We start from the raw sequence: 19,261 nt of genomic DNA on the forward strand, positions 1-19,261 counted from the left end.
GTATATATTTGTGTGTGTATGTGTTTGTGTATGTGTGTAGGTGTATGTGCACGCTTGTGTGTGTAGTTGTGTATGTATGCGCGTGTGCGTAGGACATGGATGCATCCTGGAGACGGGTTTCGCTATAGAAGCAGCATCGTGAAGAGCCGATCGACGTCTGATGGTGCGGAGGGTGGCGGTGGGAAAAGAAAATGATAGCACGCCAAAAACAGTCAAGTGAGAACAATAAGCAATCGTGATTGCTCAAAAAAAAAAAAAAAACGCCAGACAGAGTAGTAAAAAATGCATATCATCTGCGTGCACGAAAGGCTTTTTATTTAAAGGTTTATGTCTTGGACGAGCAAAAATGCTCTATCTAGCAGTTGTACATCTTGTTGACTCTGTGGACATCACTCCATGTCATGCCATTCTTATCATACGGTTCGTAGAGCCTCTGGTTGTTCTTGGCTACCATGGTTGCAGATCGTCCGTCGTAGGAGAACGCGTAGTTTCCGTAAATCATGATAGAGTGGTAATCAAAGTTGTTGTATAGAATATTTTCGTGTGGCTTCATCAGGTAGAATTGAGTACCCATGCCTGCAATTACAAGAATAATATTTTATTTTAGGCTAAATGTTTAGGCAGTTCCTTTTGTTCCCATCCCAAATGCCGCCCCCCTAAAGCTTTATTACATTGCCAACATATAAAAAATACTCCCCTATGTAAACGTTTGCAAAAACCATTGTGTGGACACCATACTACGTTCTTTTACGTCGTTTAAAGGATAAATGTTTTAAATGTATAAAAATGTACAAAACTATATCAAACAGTGTTAAAACTGCGGTTTGCATATCGCATTTTTTCGGGTGAAACGTTGTAGCACTAGCAGCACAACCTTAAAGGTGCCATTTGGCTCCGTGTGACACCATACGTTACCTCTAAGGGTGCAGGGTGCCATTTGGCTCCCTTCAGCATCCTTAAGGCTACCATGGCACCCTTAAGGGGGTGCTGCTGGTGCTACAACGTTGCAGCCTAAAAGCTGCCATATATGCAACCGGCAGTTTTAACAGAGTGAATGAACAGGAGAATTTTGACATTAAAACAGTTAAAAAAGTGCTACTATGTTACTGTATCACCGTCTGTTAGAAACTGCCAGTAGTAACCCATGCTTCATGATTTGGAAATAAAATGACTATGCCAAAATAATTGATTTAATTTAAATTGATGATAAAGGGGTTTCCTTCTCTCTTCCAGGTTTTTAATCATATTCGAGAACACAATGCTGTAAACTTGCTCCCAAAATGCTCCCAAACTCCATACTCTTCCCCTCGACACTTTTTGCCCACTTTTTTGCCCTCGACATTTTATGCTTGTTCTCCAAGAATTTCTGATAGGTAAGGTTATGCGCCAGAAAATATATTTCCAAAGTCTTTTAAAACGGCACAAAGCTACAAATTACCGTTTTGAATGTTATTCCAGTAGATGATAAGGTAGTTATCTCTGTCCGATCTGTTCTGCTCGTGCCAGAATCCCAGAGCGTGGCCAAGTTCGTGAATGACGGTGCCGACGTGCAGGCATCCGTTTCCAAGAGACAGAGCCTGTTCGCCATAGTTCTGCATTCCCACCATGGAGTAGCATCTATAAAAAAAAAAAAAAAAAAAAAAAATTCAGCACAAGAACCATGCGCATGTCTAGAAGTGTCCCGATATAGCTGATAGAAGTATAGATACTGTTAGTATCGAAAAGTCCGATATTATACTTGTAGAGGAGATGAAGAATTGTAAAAGTAAGTTCCTGTAAAGTGGTCACGAATGATTTAAAAGATTCCTCTGCACTTAGTTTTTTTTTTCTTTAAACCACATTCTTTAAGACAACATAGAAATCGAAAGCAATGAATCTTATCTTTAAAAATACCGGTTCTAGAGTGTCTTGTGTTTCCAATGGACAGGGGCATTTATAAAGTAAAAGTATTGTAGTCACACAAAAAAAAAAAAAAAATTGCCTGGTTTTCCATTTTACTCGCCCTAAATGAATGTTGAGTAGTTTTCCGATTCGTTTGCATTTGTATCAGTAACTATTAAATTATGGACAGTACATTCGTTGATCTGATAGTACATTCGTTGATTATTCAAATCGCCTGGATTGTAATGTTGCATACCAAATCTCTATTCCACTTATTTCTTGAAATACAGGATAATAAAAGAAAGAATAGCGTTTTTTTTTTTTTTCTCCTCGGCAATTTCATTTCTACTGATCAAAATTATAGTTAAAAGAATCATAGGTTAAAATAAAAAGACATCTGAAACATAATAAGGGTTTTTAATTAAATTTCACTAATAACTGATAAAATCTTGATTTATCTTCTTGACCATAAACTCAAGAAAATATGATTTTCTTTGCCAAAAGTTAAACCGATGGCATTTGTAAAAAAAAGTCTTAATATGGGAAACAATGTAATAGTAAACCTATCGTGAGACAATCATAAGAGGAAATCTATGCATTAGAGAGTCATAGGAATGATGTAATTAAAGAAGCTACTTGCAACTGCTTCGAATAAAAAAAAACCAAGATATTACGATCGATTTATTTAGATGCTTATATACAAATTGATAAATTCACGAAAACTAATTGTTTAATGATAATTACTCACCCTTGTCCATAGAAGATTCGGACGTAGTTTCTTTGATTGCTTCTTGGAACGAAACGTACACATGTATGATCGTGGTACTGTTGCATACCTTGTTTGATCAGATTGGCATAATTTCCTGAAATAGGACATAAAAATATTACACACTGTAGGCATTTTACATTAGAATTTCAACGAATCAGTAATTTCTTTAGAGGCGTGTAGAGGCTTTTGCATATCACACTGGAGCTGTGAATGAATTAACATTTCCTTTTTTTTTACGATGTTCATGAAGACCTTTTAAAACTAGAAGAACAAACTTAGCCATTAGTATTTCCGTCTTAGATGAGAGCTCACGTGATTCTAAGCGAAATAAAGCTAAATTATGGAGAAAATCCAAAAAAAACTTCTAAATTGACATTTTCACACCTTTGTTTAACGACAGATGATGAACTTTAAAATATGTGAGTGTATGTTTTGGGATCCTTCTTGTAAATGAAGAGGAAAAAAACATATTTTTTACTTAGAGATCTGAAATCTTATGATTGCATACTATTTTTTTTAGTTTATAAATCTTTATCTCGTTGAAGGGCGCTAAGTCGCAAAAGCAAGAGCCTGGATGTGAGATAAGAGTTTTCCTTCTAGAATGATTTGAACTACTGGATTTTCATTTGTGGGTTCTTAAAATGGAAATTTGTTATGAAAAGCTTTGTGTTTTATGTAACTGAATAGGATATGAGTAAGATGGTGCTTATATCTTCATTTGAGAAAAAAACACACGCAGCGCTCTTTACTCCTTGCCTGTATCGTTCAATGTAATTTTAAAAACGCGTGAGTTGATTACTCTTTCCTTTTTCTTAAATCTTGCTCGTGCTTGTTTCACTTTTAGAGCAAGTAGAAAAACTTACCACTGACCAGCTTGTGAATGGATAAAGTATTAAACTTAAGACTGGAGTACTACTTTTTATAATTAGAAGCAGTCGTAGTAGTGATGAGTCTGCTTCCAAAAAAATTAACCCATTGACACATGGTGGTTTCTCGTCTGAGGTCACCGTTTTTTTTTTTTTTTTTTTTTTTTTTTTTAATTTATTTTTACTTTTAAATAATTGTTGACGCCAATGTGGCAGTTGCCTGGAAAAGAAAACCAAAAACTGACAACTTCAGAAAAAGACTCCATGCCTCAAAGGCTTCAAGGATTTTTTCTTCTGTTGAATACAATTCAACTGGGTGGGTCTAACATAATAAAGCGATGTTCAACTCATTTCTTCCCTTTCCTTAACAAATAAGCGATATTTCATTTTTCTGTCAGAAATAACCGTTAATATGGGTAGATATTACTCACCAAGAGAGTTGTCAATGACGTAAGGGATAGTCTTGCCGGTCCACCTCATATTTTCATTGCTGATTGCATTTCTGTCCTACAAATAAAGCATCAAGTATTTTAATATAAACTTTCGAACTAGCAGATTGCATTATAGGGAAGAGAGTTCGTAACATTATTTCTGTTGACTTCAGTTTTTGAACTGTTTTAGAGTAAAATACGCATACTGAATTCAAAAATGTACTCAGTTTTCTTCTTCTACGTCAGGATTTTTCTCTACTTCTTATCTGACCATAATCACTTTCCGTGCCAGAACGAGCATCACAGGAAGCATTTGTACTCTCCTATTGGCGGGCACGAACCGTTTTAAATTGAAATAAAATGGGTTTTCTTAGTAATTTTATTGTAATTACTTGTGAACATTTTTAATTGACTTCATTTTCAAGGCAAAAAATTAAATTTTCAATTAGGAATGTATAATAACTCCCTGTGCATCAGAAGCACAAAAATGTAAACTATCAATAAGAAATGTATAATAATTCCGTGTGCATCAGTAACACAAAAAGTAAACTATCCGTAAGGAATATACGGATGCCTCACTTTTTGCCAAATCTGTTGACTCCATAAAACAAAAAGTAGAGAAAAGTTATGAAGAAGATCGTATTATCCATAGGAGTAAATAGGCCCTCGTGTTACATTTTCTGCCATCACATGGTCAGAAATGTACTGAAGCAAAACTTTAATATAAATTCACATGCTAAGCATTAAGCAGAAATAAAGCAGAATAAAGCAGAAATAAAGCATTATTAAAGCAGAAATGAGGATTTTTTTAAAGTGAAGTTAATCGATTTGGCAATTGAGGCATCCCTATAACACTTCCGTGGGCAACAGTAACATAAAAAGGTTTTTTTTTTTCATTGTGTGTGCAATGTAATCGATGCTTATTTTAAAAAAATCGGTGATTTTGTTCTATTTTTAATCATTTTTTTTTAATTCTTCAAAATGTACTATATTTCATTAATGGAACACTATGAGCCATGTTAGCTAAAAACTTGACGTGATAGAACAAAACTGAGATCATTTTCGGACTCAGGGGTGACAGGTTAGTCAAAAACAAGTCACAGATGTAAGGCAACCAAATTGCTGTTGCCCAAAAATATCCAACAACATTTTTGAACAATAAATCATTTTTTCTTTTACTCCATTCTTACCACTTGCGGGTCAAGACCCAAGATGTCACCTTCAAAAAGATCCGGGCTGTGGAGAGCTCGATCAGCTTGAGCTGTAAAAGAAAAATAACAATAAAGCACGCTTTTGCTTCACCACCTCATAGCTAAAACTATGCGCTGAATTCAGCCATTTTAAAAAATTCTTTGGAACAAAACATCTTCAATTATCAACTCACAGTTTTGTTTCCCTCGGAAGCATTGTAAGAACAGTTTCTCGTCTGAATTAAGAAAACTACGTTTATAAATTAAAAGGCTTCAATAGATTTTCGATATTTTATTGTACTTTTGGTGAAGATTCAGTGCCATTTTCAACAATTTGTTGATCTGATCCTTCTAATATGAAGAGGGCAAAAACTATTCTATACATTAGAGAAAGCAATTGCTATATGTGTTGAGTAGACTCAAATAAGAAATAAAAACACGTATAATGAGTTTTTTGACAAAATCGTACATTTTTGTACTTTTTCTGTATTTTACCTTTTTTAGATGTAAAACAGACACATAATAATTTTTTTTTTTTTGTGAAACAATATTTTCAATTAATATTAAAACATTTTGATTTTCATCTAAATCTTCAGATAATTTTAGCAATAATGCTGCCGCAATAACTTCCAGAAAATAAAGGAGCAGGTGAGCGTTTTTTTCATATACAGAAAAAATAATTAAAGCTTTTACTAGTAAAAACTATTTTTTAATAAAGTAATTTTTTGTCTGATGCGCTCTTCACTCTTGCATTATAAAACGCATTAGATGGCGTCTGCTTGCGATAGCGTACATTTTGCAATAGGTATGAATAAAATCCCTAAATGAATGTTTTATTTTTTTATTTATTTACCTTTTTAACTCAAGCGATAGAAAAGATAAGATAGGTGGAAATAATACGATAAAAACTAGTATGTTGTGGCCATCACGAAACTTTCTTCTATATTTTTCTTTTTTTTTTTTTCTGATCCCTCCCCATGCTTGACGAGGAAGCAATATTCCCAACAAAAACAAAATTACTCATGCAAAAACTTGACGAACATCTCAATGTCTGAATTATTGCAAAAGCAAAGCAAAGAGCGAAAATTGAAAGTTATTTTAAAAGCCTTGCTTGAATTAATTACAAATATTTTATTTGTTAACAAACATAAGATGGCAACAGTTAAAAATTTTAAATCATTCAGATAATATTTCCGATCATTTCCATACAATTAAAATCACGAGAAATACGCAGACGATAATCTATTAAGATTTATCTTTCTTATTGTTGCATTAATAAAGCTATTTTTATTCGCAAAAAAAAAAAAAAAAAAAATACCTTGGAGCGATTGGTGTCAAAATTGAACCAAAGCCTGTTTACATATGGATTCACATATATTCCAAATTTCAACCAGAACGTAGCATTACTTCTTGAGATAGGGCACTCACAATGGAAAAAAAGAACGGGCGATTGCGCTACCCGCTTTTTAGCTGTTGACACCAAAATAAAATCAGCTTTTATACCCACTAAGAGCTACTTGCAGATAAATTTTTCCTTCATTCCGTTCATTTTTTCTTGAGATACAGCAGTCACAATTGACGACAAAAAACGTTATATAGCTCAACCCCCGTTTGAGTTATTGACACCGAAATTGAATCAGCACCTGTTCCTGTTACTGGCAACATATGGACCAAATTTTGTTTGATTCCGCCTGTTACTTCCTGAGGAATAGCAATCACGCGTAACTCAAAAAACGTCCCATTGCTCCACCCCCCTTGGAGGAATTCGCGCCAAAAACCAATGGGCACAAGTTCACATAGGGGCACATATGTGTACCAAATTTCGTTCAATTTCATGCAGTAGTTTTTGCTGTAGAGAGGCCACAAAAAACTGGTCACACACAGACGTGACACACACACACATACACACACACATACATACACACACACATACATACACACACATACATACACACACACATACATACACACACACAGACAGACAGACATTTTCCAAAAATAGTCGAAATGGACTCAGCACACCTCAAAACGTTCGAATCCGTCAAAATTCGAAATTCGAAAATTTGCACGAATCCAATACTTTCTTCTATATATTAGATATAGAAGAAAGTAAAAAGAAGAAAATTATAAAATGAATAATAATTTATAAAATAATTAAATTTTCAATTAGGAATGTGTAATAACTTCCTGTGCATCAGTAGCACAAAAAGGTAAACTATCAGTAAGAAATGTATAATAATTCCGTGTGCATCAGTAACACAAAAATTAAACTGTCCGTAAGGAATATACGAATTCTATTCGGATGGTCAAGAACTATTCACAGAAAAGATAAATACTACTGACAAACTAGTATGAATTTCTTGGCAATTTTCGAAAGTTTTGAAAATGTTCATACATTTTTTTAAAAATTCATTTAGTGAGTTAATATTAAATATTATAGAGATTTTTTAAAGCATAAGATTCGTGGAAAAAATGACAAAATGAAATATTTTAACAAAGATAGTAAGGTGTGCTAGAAACTGAAGGAAACGAATGGTTTTCTGGTAAAGGGAATAACTAAAACATAATGCAAAAATATAAGTTTCATGCACATGCAGATGCCTGGGTCAGGAAAATTATTATATAAATTATAAACTAGCCAAACCACTCAGAACATCTGCTAGCTGCTGTATTCCCTTATTTAAGAGTGTCAAAAGCTTGATGAGTTTCCGGCAGGGTGTTTCTAACGTAATCACTTGGCGATTAACAACGGAGTTGGAGGATTATTTTACATTTAAACGGAATGTTTAGTGCTTTTATTATTATTATTATTAATTTATTCGACGAATTATTTTGAATTTTACTGGAACGTTTAATAGTTTCTTGTGGTCTCACCTTTTTACTCGACGGAATGTTTAAATAAAACGTTTTACCTGAGCATGGTGCTAAGACTATTGTTAACTCGCCTTGTTACCTTTACTTTGCACCAGTTTCCTAATGTTGCCAAAATCACCATACCGGGAAGTCTTTCTCATCCGTATTTCCCCAAATGTCATTTTACGATGTCATTCCAATTAAGCGTTTCGATAGTTGAAACTACGGATCGGTCACCTCATTTTAGTCAATAATAGTTTTGTTTTGCCGATATCGGCAAAGCCGAAATATATATATATCGTCGCCTATGAGTAACAGTAGGACAACTTTGGGTTATTCCTGTGATTAGATGTCTTAGTGTTGCTCTAAGGCGACGATATATTGTTTTACTGCTGTGCATTTCCTGTTTCCAAGAAAGCATGAAACAATACGTGGAAACAATGGACATTTTGTCGCCATGTACTCAGAATATTGGCCATAGGCAAGTCATACGACTACTTCATTATATTTGGCTACGAATATGTCTTATTTTTACGCTAAGTTAGGTTTTCTGTAAGGCACCTATTTCTGTTATTAGTATTATTCTTAGATTCCCTTCCTCTGACTGAACGGAGGTTTCAATCACCATAGAGATCTCTTCTCCCATCGTTTCGAAAAATATTTTACAGTACTATTGAAGAGCTATCGAACATTGAAAAAACGTGCTCTACCATTCAAACGTTTTGAAGTTGGAAAGTTTCAACCACTGTTTGTCTACGTTTGACTATTTCCATTCGAAGATAGGTAATAAGCTCATAACCTGTACCGCATACACTAGAAAAATCCCCAAATAAATTGATTATTTGAGAAAAACCTTTTCTGCAAATACAATTTCTAATTTATTTTTCCTACAATTGAAAGCTTAAATGATCAGTACTTTCACGCAATTCTTCGTGATGATATTTTATTCACATAAAATATTACTTTGGAAATATAATGGCATGAACACATTAAATATAAACCCTTCAAATGTCTTGTGCTTAAAATAATCTTTTTTCGGTATTAGAGATAGCTTGAATAAAATCAGGAAAAGTAATTTGTCTTGTTTATAAAATTCGTCATTAAATTTTTCTTCTGCTGTGAAGTTTGAGCAAATATAATCTCTTAGCTACGACGTTCTGTCTTTTCGGCAAATATTGACTAGCACAATGCGTCTGCACAGTTTGATAGAAAAGTGCAAACACGAGATTTTATTTCATATTTCCTATTTGCTACGTTCTTTCCGATTTTTCAAATGGAAATTAAGTTAATATAGACTAAGAGTGATTCATATTAGTTTTTGATAAGTTTCTTACAAAGCTTTCAGTTAATTCATTCATTTTTGAATGCTTCTGATATGTGCGAATAAATATTACGAGGTTTTATTTCATATTTACGATTGCTTTTAAGGTTTTTGATATGAAATGCAAATTAGTAGTTAGATTAGTGGTAGCAGTAAGGCCGGAAAAGTTGTATGATGTCACATTTTTATGCTTTTCTTTTTAAAGCTTCCTTCTAATTTATTAGTTTGGAAATAATCTTTGAAGATCCACATAAGGTAATAACATGTTTTAATTCATATTTTGTCTTCATCATTTTTCAATCGGAAATTAAATTATAAAGACTAACTAATATGTTTAATGTCTTTTCCTTGCTTCCAAATTAACTTAAGTTCAGTTGCAATATTTCTTTGAAGGTACCCGAATAGTTTTTTTTTTTTTTTTTTTTTTTGTATTTAGCAATTTTACTCTTAAAACATAATGCATTTAGAGCACAAAGCAATCCAAAATAAATTTAAAAATACATAATTTAAGTATATTACCAGCATAATATAATATACAGGGTGATTATAATTAAAGTTCCACTTTCAAAACGCTGTAAAAATAAAACCACAGGTCAAAATGACCTTAAATTTTAACGGAATGTTATCGAAGAAGGGGGAAAACGTATGGCAGAAAAAAAAACTAGTTGGAATTTTTAGCAATAGATGGCGCTGCAAGTGTCAGAATATGTAAATTAAAACACCTGCGCACGACTCATTGAAGTGGTTACAAAAACGCCAAATACACGTTTTTTCCCCTCATTTCACATCTGAGAAGTTCACTATGACTGTCTCAATGAAAAACCTGGCCGTCCCGATCACCTGATCTTAACCCGTGTGACTTCTGGATATGGGGCTATCTGAAAGCTGTTGTTTTCAGTGCTCCGATTGCAAACTTTGCTGAGCTGAAGGCATGCATTCTAAACGTGACCCGGAAACACTTCAATCAGTCGTAGAACATGCTGTTTTTCGATTTTAACTTCTAACAGAAAACGGGGTACATCATACTGAACATCTTTTGCGCCAGTCTCACGAAAATAAAGACCGATTTAATTTTTACTGATGCTTTTCATGTGGTTTTTGGCCTCATGACAATTAAAAACCGATTTTTCCGATCCGATGTGATATGACCTTGCCCTGTTGGATGGGCTTACTTAACTAACAGTATCACACCTGTACCCTCGTGCACTCTAAGTAGTACGGTGTTTTTACGTATAGTTTACACCTTAGGTAATATTTTATCATTTATTTGTCGTTTGTAGTCTACCACTATTAAATTATGATGCTTACAGCGCCATCTGTTGCTAAAAATTTTAACTATTTATTTTCTTCTGCCATCAAGTTCCCCCCTTCTTCGATAATATTCCGTTGAAGTTTGACGTCATTCTGACCAGTGGTTTTATTTTTACAGCGTTTTAAAAGTGGAACTTTAATTATAATCACCATGTATATGTATGTATGTTTTAAATTAAATATATGTGTATTACGGAATCCAATACTAAATGTAAAATACTAGTGTAAATAAAGTAATATTCTTGTATTCTTGGTAATGTTCCTTCTGCTCGTTGAAGCGATTATTTCTTCCCTTCGATCTTTTCCAGTGCTACTCTCGGTTAGGTGCACGTAATAACGATTTGTAATAAAATGCCTGCATGGCATGGTTTTTTTTTTTTTTTTTTTTTTTAAGTTTCTTCAAGTTGAGATAGTGTTTAGTGTTTTATGATTTTAGATTAAATAAATTTTTATCAAAGTTGTACTGAAAAGTTTTTGTGATGATTCAAGTAGAATTTCAGTTCATATTTCACATGTCTGCCGACTTTGCCATGAAATTTTCCAGCAATAATTCTTCAAAATTTCAAATTATTCACTTTAGTATGAAACTTGTTTTTTTTTTTCTAATTGTGTTTTATAAAGGGTGCGTATTCTTTATCCATTTTTAATACTAATTGAAATTCGTCTCACTTTCGCAAAATGAAAATTCGTTTTATTTCTTTAAACTTCCGTAAAAAATAGATGTATTAAGTATTTCGTAGTAAAATATAAAATATGAAGAATATTGACTTTCTATGAATATTTAAGTGTACATTATAGGGAGAGAATAACCAAGATGCTTTCTTATTTATGAAGGGTACTTTTTCTTTAAAAAAATAAATAGTTCCTTATAAACGATGCAATTTATTTCGCAATATTTAAAATAGAATAACATCCTTAAAATCTGAACAATTCTAATAATGATCCGAATGCTTAAAAATAAAAATAAGTAAATAATGATCTAGTTATGCATTGAGAAACTAGAGGTTATTATAAATGTCAAACCTTATTGGATGTAATTTTTTTTTCCAACCAAAGGACCAGTGTATACGAAAAAAAAATGTTAATAACTAAATATATTTCTTAAAAGTTACATGCAATATTTTTGCAAATTCTGCTTTAGTAAAGCTGATTTCCCCTACTTTTTCCTTTCCCACAAAGAGAAATGTTTTACTTCCTATTGATTTAGTTTTGTCCCAACGCACCATCATGCCTGAAGAATGGATGCACTTTCATACCTTGGCAGCACAATCAAAACGATTAAGTTACAAAGACATCTCTCCGAGTCACAATGATCAGAGTCACAAAGTGACGTCATGAGTCACGTTGTGACATGGTTGTGAGATGTTTCATACTGTGACATCGCTGCAAATATCGGTATGTAATCCGGTTATTTTCTAACATTAGGAAGACGTCAGTGAAATGACACCGAGTGATATCGCCGCGGACTAGAGGTGCAAAAAAAAACCCTGTTTTTAAGCTTCGGGAATGAACCAGGAAATTTAATTTCGCAGAATTATGAAGGATATGACTTAACTGAGTGTTATTATTAAATAGTGCTAAATGCACAAATAAATTATGTAAATGTTTAATTACAGATAGTAGCGTTGTTAAAAGTATAAAACATTCAAATCAATCAATCAGTTGAATATTTAATTTACAAACAAATAAAAGAAAAAAAGTCAGATAAATGCAGCTGAATAGTCCATTTGGTATAATTTACAATAACATTTACATCAGCAAAAAGCATTTAAATTTTGAAATCTTGTAGGAAAAAGGTTAAAATGTAAACAAAGTGTTTTTCTTGAAAATACCAAGAATTTTCGAAATTTCTTTCCCAAAAATTCCGGTTTTCTTTCGGGAATACGCCCGGTTTTTACCTTTTTGGCAATATTACCACGGACTGACATTCATAAGTTACTACGACTTGTTCATGACTTTAAAGTGAAGTTTTGTGACCGGCACGCAGCGAGGACCCGTATCTCACTATAATTCCCCCATTTTAATCACTATACTAAGTAAAGTACTAAGTAAGTAAAGGGTACTAAGATTTTGAAATAACTATAACTATAATTTTCTTATATTACTTTGTTCTTATAAAACTACTGTGTGTCGTTCGCGAGAAAAAAAAATCTGTGCCAGTCTGCCACTATGGCCACGAGGTGAATCCTAGCTTTCTAAGGAGCGTTTAAAAGAATGGAAAACTAAATGCACCATTTTTGCACATTTTGTATCAACTTCACTAAATTTTTTGCAGGCACAATTTTGATATTGTATCGGGAGCTTTTCTCTTGAACGACAGACAGTAATAGTGCCGTGAGCAGGTAAAGGGCACTAACTGCATTTTTTTTTTTTTTTTTTTTTTTTTTGTCATCTATTGTACCTTAGCTTAATTGTGAAAGCTTGCTTATTTGGTTTGCGCTAAAATTAAAAAAGGCGCGAGGAAAAAAACGCCTAATTCCAAGATTTCCATTTCTTCAAATTTCTTAAAAATTCATTTCTACAGATAGAGCCGTTTACCTGCACACGGCAGAATACTTGTTTCTCTTATTGGAAAATTTGTCAAAAGAAAAGCTTTTTTTCCTCCTAATTTTGCTCCTTAACAGGATTGAGATTTCATACACAAGATATAAAACAGCTCACAGAACATTATTTACATGAACGTTAATCGAGTCATACCTCTTTCAGCATCACTTAATGGTGCATCCTTGTTAATCAAGACACCGTTCGGACCTGTTGGCAAAGGCGGAGCTGCGATAGCTCCGGCAACCAAAAAAAGAAGAGCAAAAGCGTACATCCTTTAGGACTCTCTGTGTCTGCGAATTGTAGCTAGACTCATCTGACGAGCTTAAAAAGTCTGCATCTTATCTCAGATCATCTTCAAAAACATAATCCTTTCGGGAAAACTCACCATATGCTGTTAACAATAACGAGTCAAGTTTGAGTTGGTGTTGTCTTTTCTGGATAATCTTTTGATGTTGAACTCTTTGCTTATCTTTAGAAAAACAATGAAGGTTTGTTTAATTTCTGATTAAGTTGCCACATGTTGTTTCTTTTGCCTTGTCTTTTCTCTCGCTTTTATCTAATTATACTAAACTTTTATTTTAATGTAAACAGGAAAATTGCAACTTGTCCTTTTTAACACGATCTCGCTTATTGCGAGCGTTTTTAGCATTAACTGGTTATTCTGCTTCTTTGAAACTCTGATATAACGAAAAAGTAATTTGCTGTTTGCGATTCTTTTGTTTAATTTTCATCTCCAAAAAATACACATCCATTGCTTTTTAACTAACAATGGGTATAATTTTCGAACTCACGAGTTGCAGACTAACTATATTAAAATCAGTACATTTTATAGATTGAAGATAGTACAAAATTATTACATCATAAATGATTCTAGAAAATTGAAACCTTATTAATTCACTAAAAAACTTACGGGTCAGATGGGGAAAAGTGAAGGTAAATCAATTTTTTTTTTCTATGTTCTAAAACCAAACTATTAAAATTTATCTTAATGAAACTTTTGGTACATATTACATATTCATTGGATTCATACAGAGTGAACAGAAATCAGAGCCATTGATTTAATTTGCATTGTTATACACTGGTGGACAATTGCTAAGGACGGATTTGAATGGGCTACATAGCACGTAAATAAGTAAGTGTAATTCGATACCAAGTGAAATAAACTAATTCCAGAACTCTAGAACATTGTAATGACGATAATTTATCGTGCTCTGAAATCCAGAAGGCGTTGAGAAGTGCTTAAAGGACGAAACGGTCATTTTGGGCTGATTACGTAAAAGTGAATAAATGTAATTACCATGTCATTACCCATTAATTATTTTCCCCCAGGCGTTCCGGCGTTAGATGTCAGTATGGGACATGGCTACCATGGAGAGCGATGCAAGCTTCCACACGTCATATGACGTTTTACACATTGTTATCCAGCAGCTGTGTGTGTGTGTGCTGGTATAATTCATCCCATTCTTTTTTCAGTTTCAGATAAGGGTGTCCTTGCTTATTGGAGGGCGTTGTCGACCAGCAAGACTGCTCCCCAAAGCATCCAAAAATTTTCAGCATGATTCAGATCTATAGAACGTGCTGGCTAACCGATGGGTTGAATATTTTGAGTGACCTAGACACTCCTGGACGGCGACTGTTAATGACATGTTCTATTGCCATCCATGAAAACGAATTTATTGCCACAGTACCACAGAACAAGTGAACATGAGGCAGTAGAACAACATTAATGCCGACTAGCTAGCTATCGGCTAATAAGCTAGCCGACATAGTCTTGTTTGGAAGCACACGAGCGACGTGTGGCCATTAATCATGATTTTACCCATACCATGACACAACTTGTAGGATACTAGTCCTTTTATTTTATGTTTGCCGGCTTGTATGCTGTACCACTCTCATGCCAGGTTTGTTGTCTTCCACAATTAGACGACAGACTGAACCTGCTTTTATCTGAGAATAGTACACAAACCCAGTCGACTTCTCTCTTAATGCAATGCTGAAGACATCATTACAAACGAGCAAAACACTGACTTGTAGACAATGGGATGCACAAAACAAGCTGAAAGGCGTATAATCTTACTGCATTCAAACGTCTTGGTACAGTTATTCGGGATATTTGCTTGCTAGTAGCAGCAGGAAACTGCTTTGCTACCTCAGTAGCTGTGTTGCGCTTGTTCTTTTTCGTTCCTACACTAAGTACAAATCTTCAGCTGACGTCGTATTGCGTACACGAATTCCCTCGTGACATCTGCTACGAATTAAATTTGTTTCACATGATTTCCCAACTCTAGAAACTACCCTGTAGCTGACGTCGAACTCCCAGGCAACATCAAAGTTTTTCTGCCCTTCTTCGATGTTGCCAACCAAACGGCCACCCATAAAATCATTTAAGAGATGTCGGGAAGAAATACCGAAAAATGTAAGTTTGTCAATTGATTCTTTCCCGTCAAACTTTGCTTTTGAACAACAATGGTCAACACGTGCCAAATCATCTTTATCGCTTATCAGCGCCATCACGTGACTAACAACGTCGTGAATCTAAAATTTGAATGCTCACAACGTTTTACTGTGTCCCAAACTTATGCTAATTTCCATATTTCGTTGCCTTCCATTTTTGTGGTTGCTAAAGCTGCTATTGCCATCCGTCCTTAGCAATACTCCACCAGTATATTACATTATATGAAAGTTATAATTTTTTATCACATGGCCAATAAATTGAGTTAGTTGATGCTTTAACTGGCTCAGCTTTATGAACCCTACTAAATTTGAACAATTGTTTAAAGATTTTCTGCCTCTTCTTATGTTTTGGTTCATTAAATTCTATTTCCATATTGTATGCTTCGATTCTGTTATTAACTCCTATGCCCCTTGGATTTTCAAATGATATTTGTGACTTTTAAACCATAAAGAAAAGTAAAATCATTTTCTCCTCCTAAACGACATGGAAAAAATACAAAGAACAGTTTTCAGTGACTTTATTATTTTTAAGGTTACAAATAAACATTTTTTATTGCAAAATATGCAAAACTAGGCGTCTGATAAAGTTAAAATTGAGACATCAAATATTAGTATGCAAATATTTTGTGAACCCCAGCCAAACCCCTGAATTATGCAAACTCATAAAATAACTCGTAATAAGTAGTATTATAAAGTTTATTCTCCCCTTTCTATACAGATTTGATGCACAAATGTTTCTCGACATGTAAGTGCTAAAACTAGTGGTTGTTGTCAGTTAATAATAATTTTAGAATAAATGTTTGTAGCAGCTAAATTACCATTATATCTACAATATGCATAGAAAAGATGATTTAAATACATTGAACTAAACATTAAATTTTCAAAATTGAACTTAAAATATTATCTCTAAAAAGAATAAATGAAATAGTATCTTAATTTTACAAGATGATATAGGCGTTTTACCTCACCCCTATGGAAAAACTTTCACCCACCTTTTCATATATTTTTACACAAATGAAAGCGACTGTTTTTTCATAATTTTCATTTTATTTATTCATAAAAATATTTCTGGGAGCATCAATTGTTTTGCTGATGATGTCAAAGTTATGGGGAGTGTAGAAAATGAAGAACAAGCAAATCAGCTACAAGAGGATCTAAATCATATTACGGAGTGGGCTGATAAATGGGGTACGGCTGTTAATGTTGGGAAATGTCAAGGGCTACATTTAGGGCATGGAAATAAGTGTACAAGTTATTATTTACAAGGTTCAGTCATTAGTCAGGCAGAAAAAGTTACTGATCTGGGCGTCTTAATATGTCAGGATTTAAAGTTCAACCAACAGTGCAGCATAGCTAGTAACAAAGCCAATAAGATGCTTGAGTTTATCAATAGATCTATTTCAAACAAATCTTAAGAAGTTCTTCTGCCCTTATATAGAAGTTTATTAAGGCCTCATTTGGAGTATGCGGTTAAGTTTTGGTCTCCTTATCTTAAGAAAGATATTAATGTATTGGAAAGGATTCAAAGGTAGGCTACAAGGCTAATAAATGGACTTTCTCATTTAGACTATGATTACAGGCTTAGAAGGCTAAAAATGTACAGTCTTGAGCAAAGAAGAGACCGAGGGGACATGGTTCAATTGTTTAAATTCACAAAAATGAAAGATGTTACGGGGCTGAAGTTTAGCACTGAAAATAGGACAAGGGTCCATTGTTTTAAGCTATTTAAATTTCAGGCTAACATGCATATTAGGGAAAAATTATTATTTTAGCAGGATAGTGGAACCTTGGAACAGCTTACCGGAAGAGGTGGTAATGAGCAAGGGTAGTTTTAAGAGGGCCATTGATCTTCACTGGGGATTGTAAATTGACTAAGACCAGTCTAGCTGGGCCCAGAGCCTGTTGCTGGTCGTCACTTTTGTATTTGTACTTGTATTTGTATTTTGACACTTATAGCTCGATTTTTTAATAAAAATTCTTAAATACTTCGCTACTACAGGTGTACTGTACATCAATTTCACGACCATACACAGCAGAACAGCAGAAGAGAATCCCACAACCTTGGGCTACGTTATAACATTTAAGTATTTTTTTAGCAAGTAACTCAAAAAAAAAAAAAAAAAAAAAACCTCAAAAGTCAACAACTACAAAAACTTGATCTTATTCCTATTTAACTTGGGTAGGACTATTATTTAATCGAAAACTTAAAACCTTGGTTAAAGATATTTAAGTCATTGGTTATTTTAATAAGTAATTTCATTTGTTAAAGAATTACATTTGCAGATTTTTACTACTGGATTACCTAGCACATTATATAACGTAAACAACAGAGGAAATAAAAGAGTTAATATTACGTAACCGTCTTCGATAAACACAAAGTGTCAATTCTGATAAAACGTCTGCAATAACAGAACTTGAAGAACTGAACAGGTGCTCGAAGTATTATCGAAAAGATAAACTTTAAGATGTGCCACTCTTAAAGCTTGAAATCCGTTTTACATAGATATTTTTTGATATCTATGCATGTCAGTAATGTCGCATATTTTCATTGAAGTCGCTGCTGTGAAAAATTATGTATTTAGAGTACCGCTTTGTTACATAATATACATTTGGTTAATCAAAATGAAATAACTGTGCGTTCCTTTCGCTCTGCAAATTATAGATTTATGTCCAATAGTACATTCGTTTCCCACTAAGAACATATTTAGTTGAAAACTTACTATTACTTGATATGCATGATATATAAATATTATTATATATGCAGAATTTTATCTCATTCAAAACTTACCGAAATTAGAAAGATCGAAAATGATTTTCATTCTGTGTACCATTCGCAACTCCAGAGTTCGAATACGCTGCCTTGCGGTGATAACCAATATTACCGAAAAAGGTAAAACATTCCATTTCACGTGTTTTCAATGGGGTAAATTACAGGCTTCAGACAGTTTGTGGTATAATGCAATTTCAGAAGAATAGAAAAGAAAGCTTCCCACAAACACGATGAAAAATTTCTGTCTTCACTGAGCGTCAGAGCAAGTTATAAGTTACGGCATGCGTTTGTTTTACCTTTTTCATCCGCCATTAGACAGTGACTGTAGCTCCCCCTATAGTTGTTTGGAGTTGCGAATTACCTAAAATTACATTGAATGTGTGAGTAAAAGTTCCAAAACAATGCCATATATTGTTCTGCATTCACGATTTATATTTTAGCGTTGGATTATGCGTCCATTGTTGCTTTATATGCTTTATATCTTTGCGTTACATTATTTGTAAAATTTTGCTCATAAATAATACTTTATTAATTTGTACAGTTTGTATAAAAATTTGAATCTGGATATCGGGTATTAGAGAAACCCTTACAAATGTTGGATTTATTAAAAGCGGATGATTTTTTTTTCTGCCAAACTCAACTTATAAAAACGAATACTCTTTACAGACCAATGTAAGTGAAATAATATATGAGTGACATGTTTCGTAACTTGCTCTCAATCCTGTTTCCGCTCTTACAACCCCTTTGTCAGTTGTTTCGAATGATATCCAAGAGTTTAAATGGCTACTGTCGCTTCTGCTGCTTCTCCAGACCCAAAATTCTACGTAAGTGAATGTTACAAGATTGAAATCTTTTCTTGAGCTTTTATGGG

The 19,261-nt window shown here is 33.7% G+C and overlaps 1 protein-coding gene across 1 annotated transcript; it reads right to left on the reverse strand.

Annotated features, from left to right (window-relative positions):
* Window positions 1-294: 294 nt before the first annotated feature.
* LOC129219771 (astacin-like metalloprotease toxin 5) lies at window positions 295-13,478 on the reverse strand. The gene is made up of 6 exons (XM_054854069.1): window positions 13,320-13,478; window positions 5,138-5,208; window positions 3,948-4,023; window positions 2,630-2,744; window positions 1,439-1,617; window positions 295-576 (listed from the first exon to the last, which is right to left on the reverse strand). The coding sequence occupies exons 1-6, from the start codon at window positions 13,435-13,437 to the stop codon at window positions 356-358; spliced, it is 780 nt and encodes a 259-aa protein (XP_054710044.1). The 5' UTR covers window positions 13,438-13,478; the 3' UTR covers window positions 295-355.
* Between the last annotated feature and the right edge of the window lie 5,783 nt (window positions 13,479-19,261).

The sequence above is a fragment of the Uloborus diversus genome, chromosome 4, assembly GCF_026930045.1.
Source record: "Uloborus diversus isolate 005 chromosome 4, Udiv.v.3.1, whole genome shotgun sequence".
Classification (NCBI taxonomy): Eukaryota; Metazoa; Arthropoda; class Arachnida; order Araneae; family Uloboridae; genus Uloborus; species Uloborus diversus.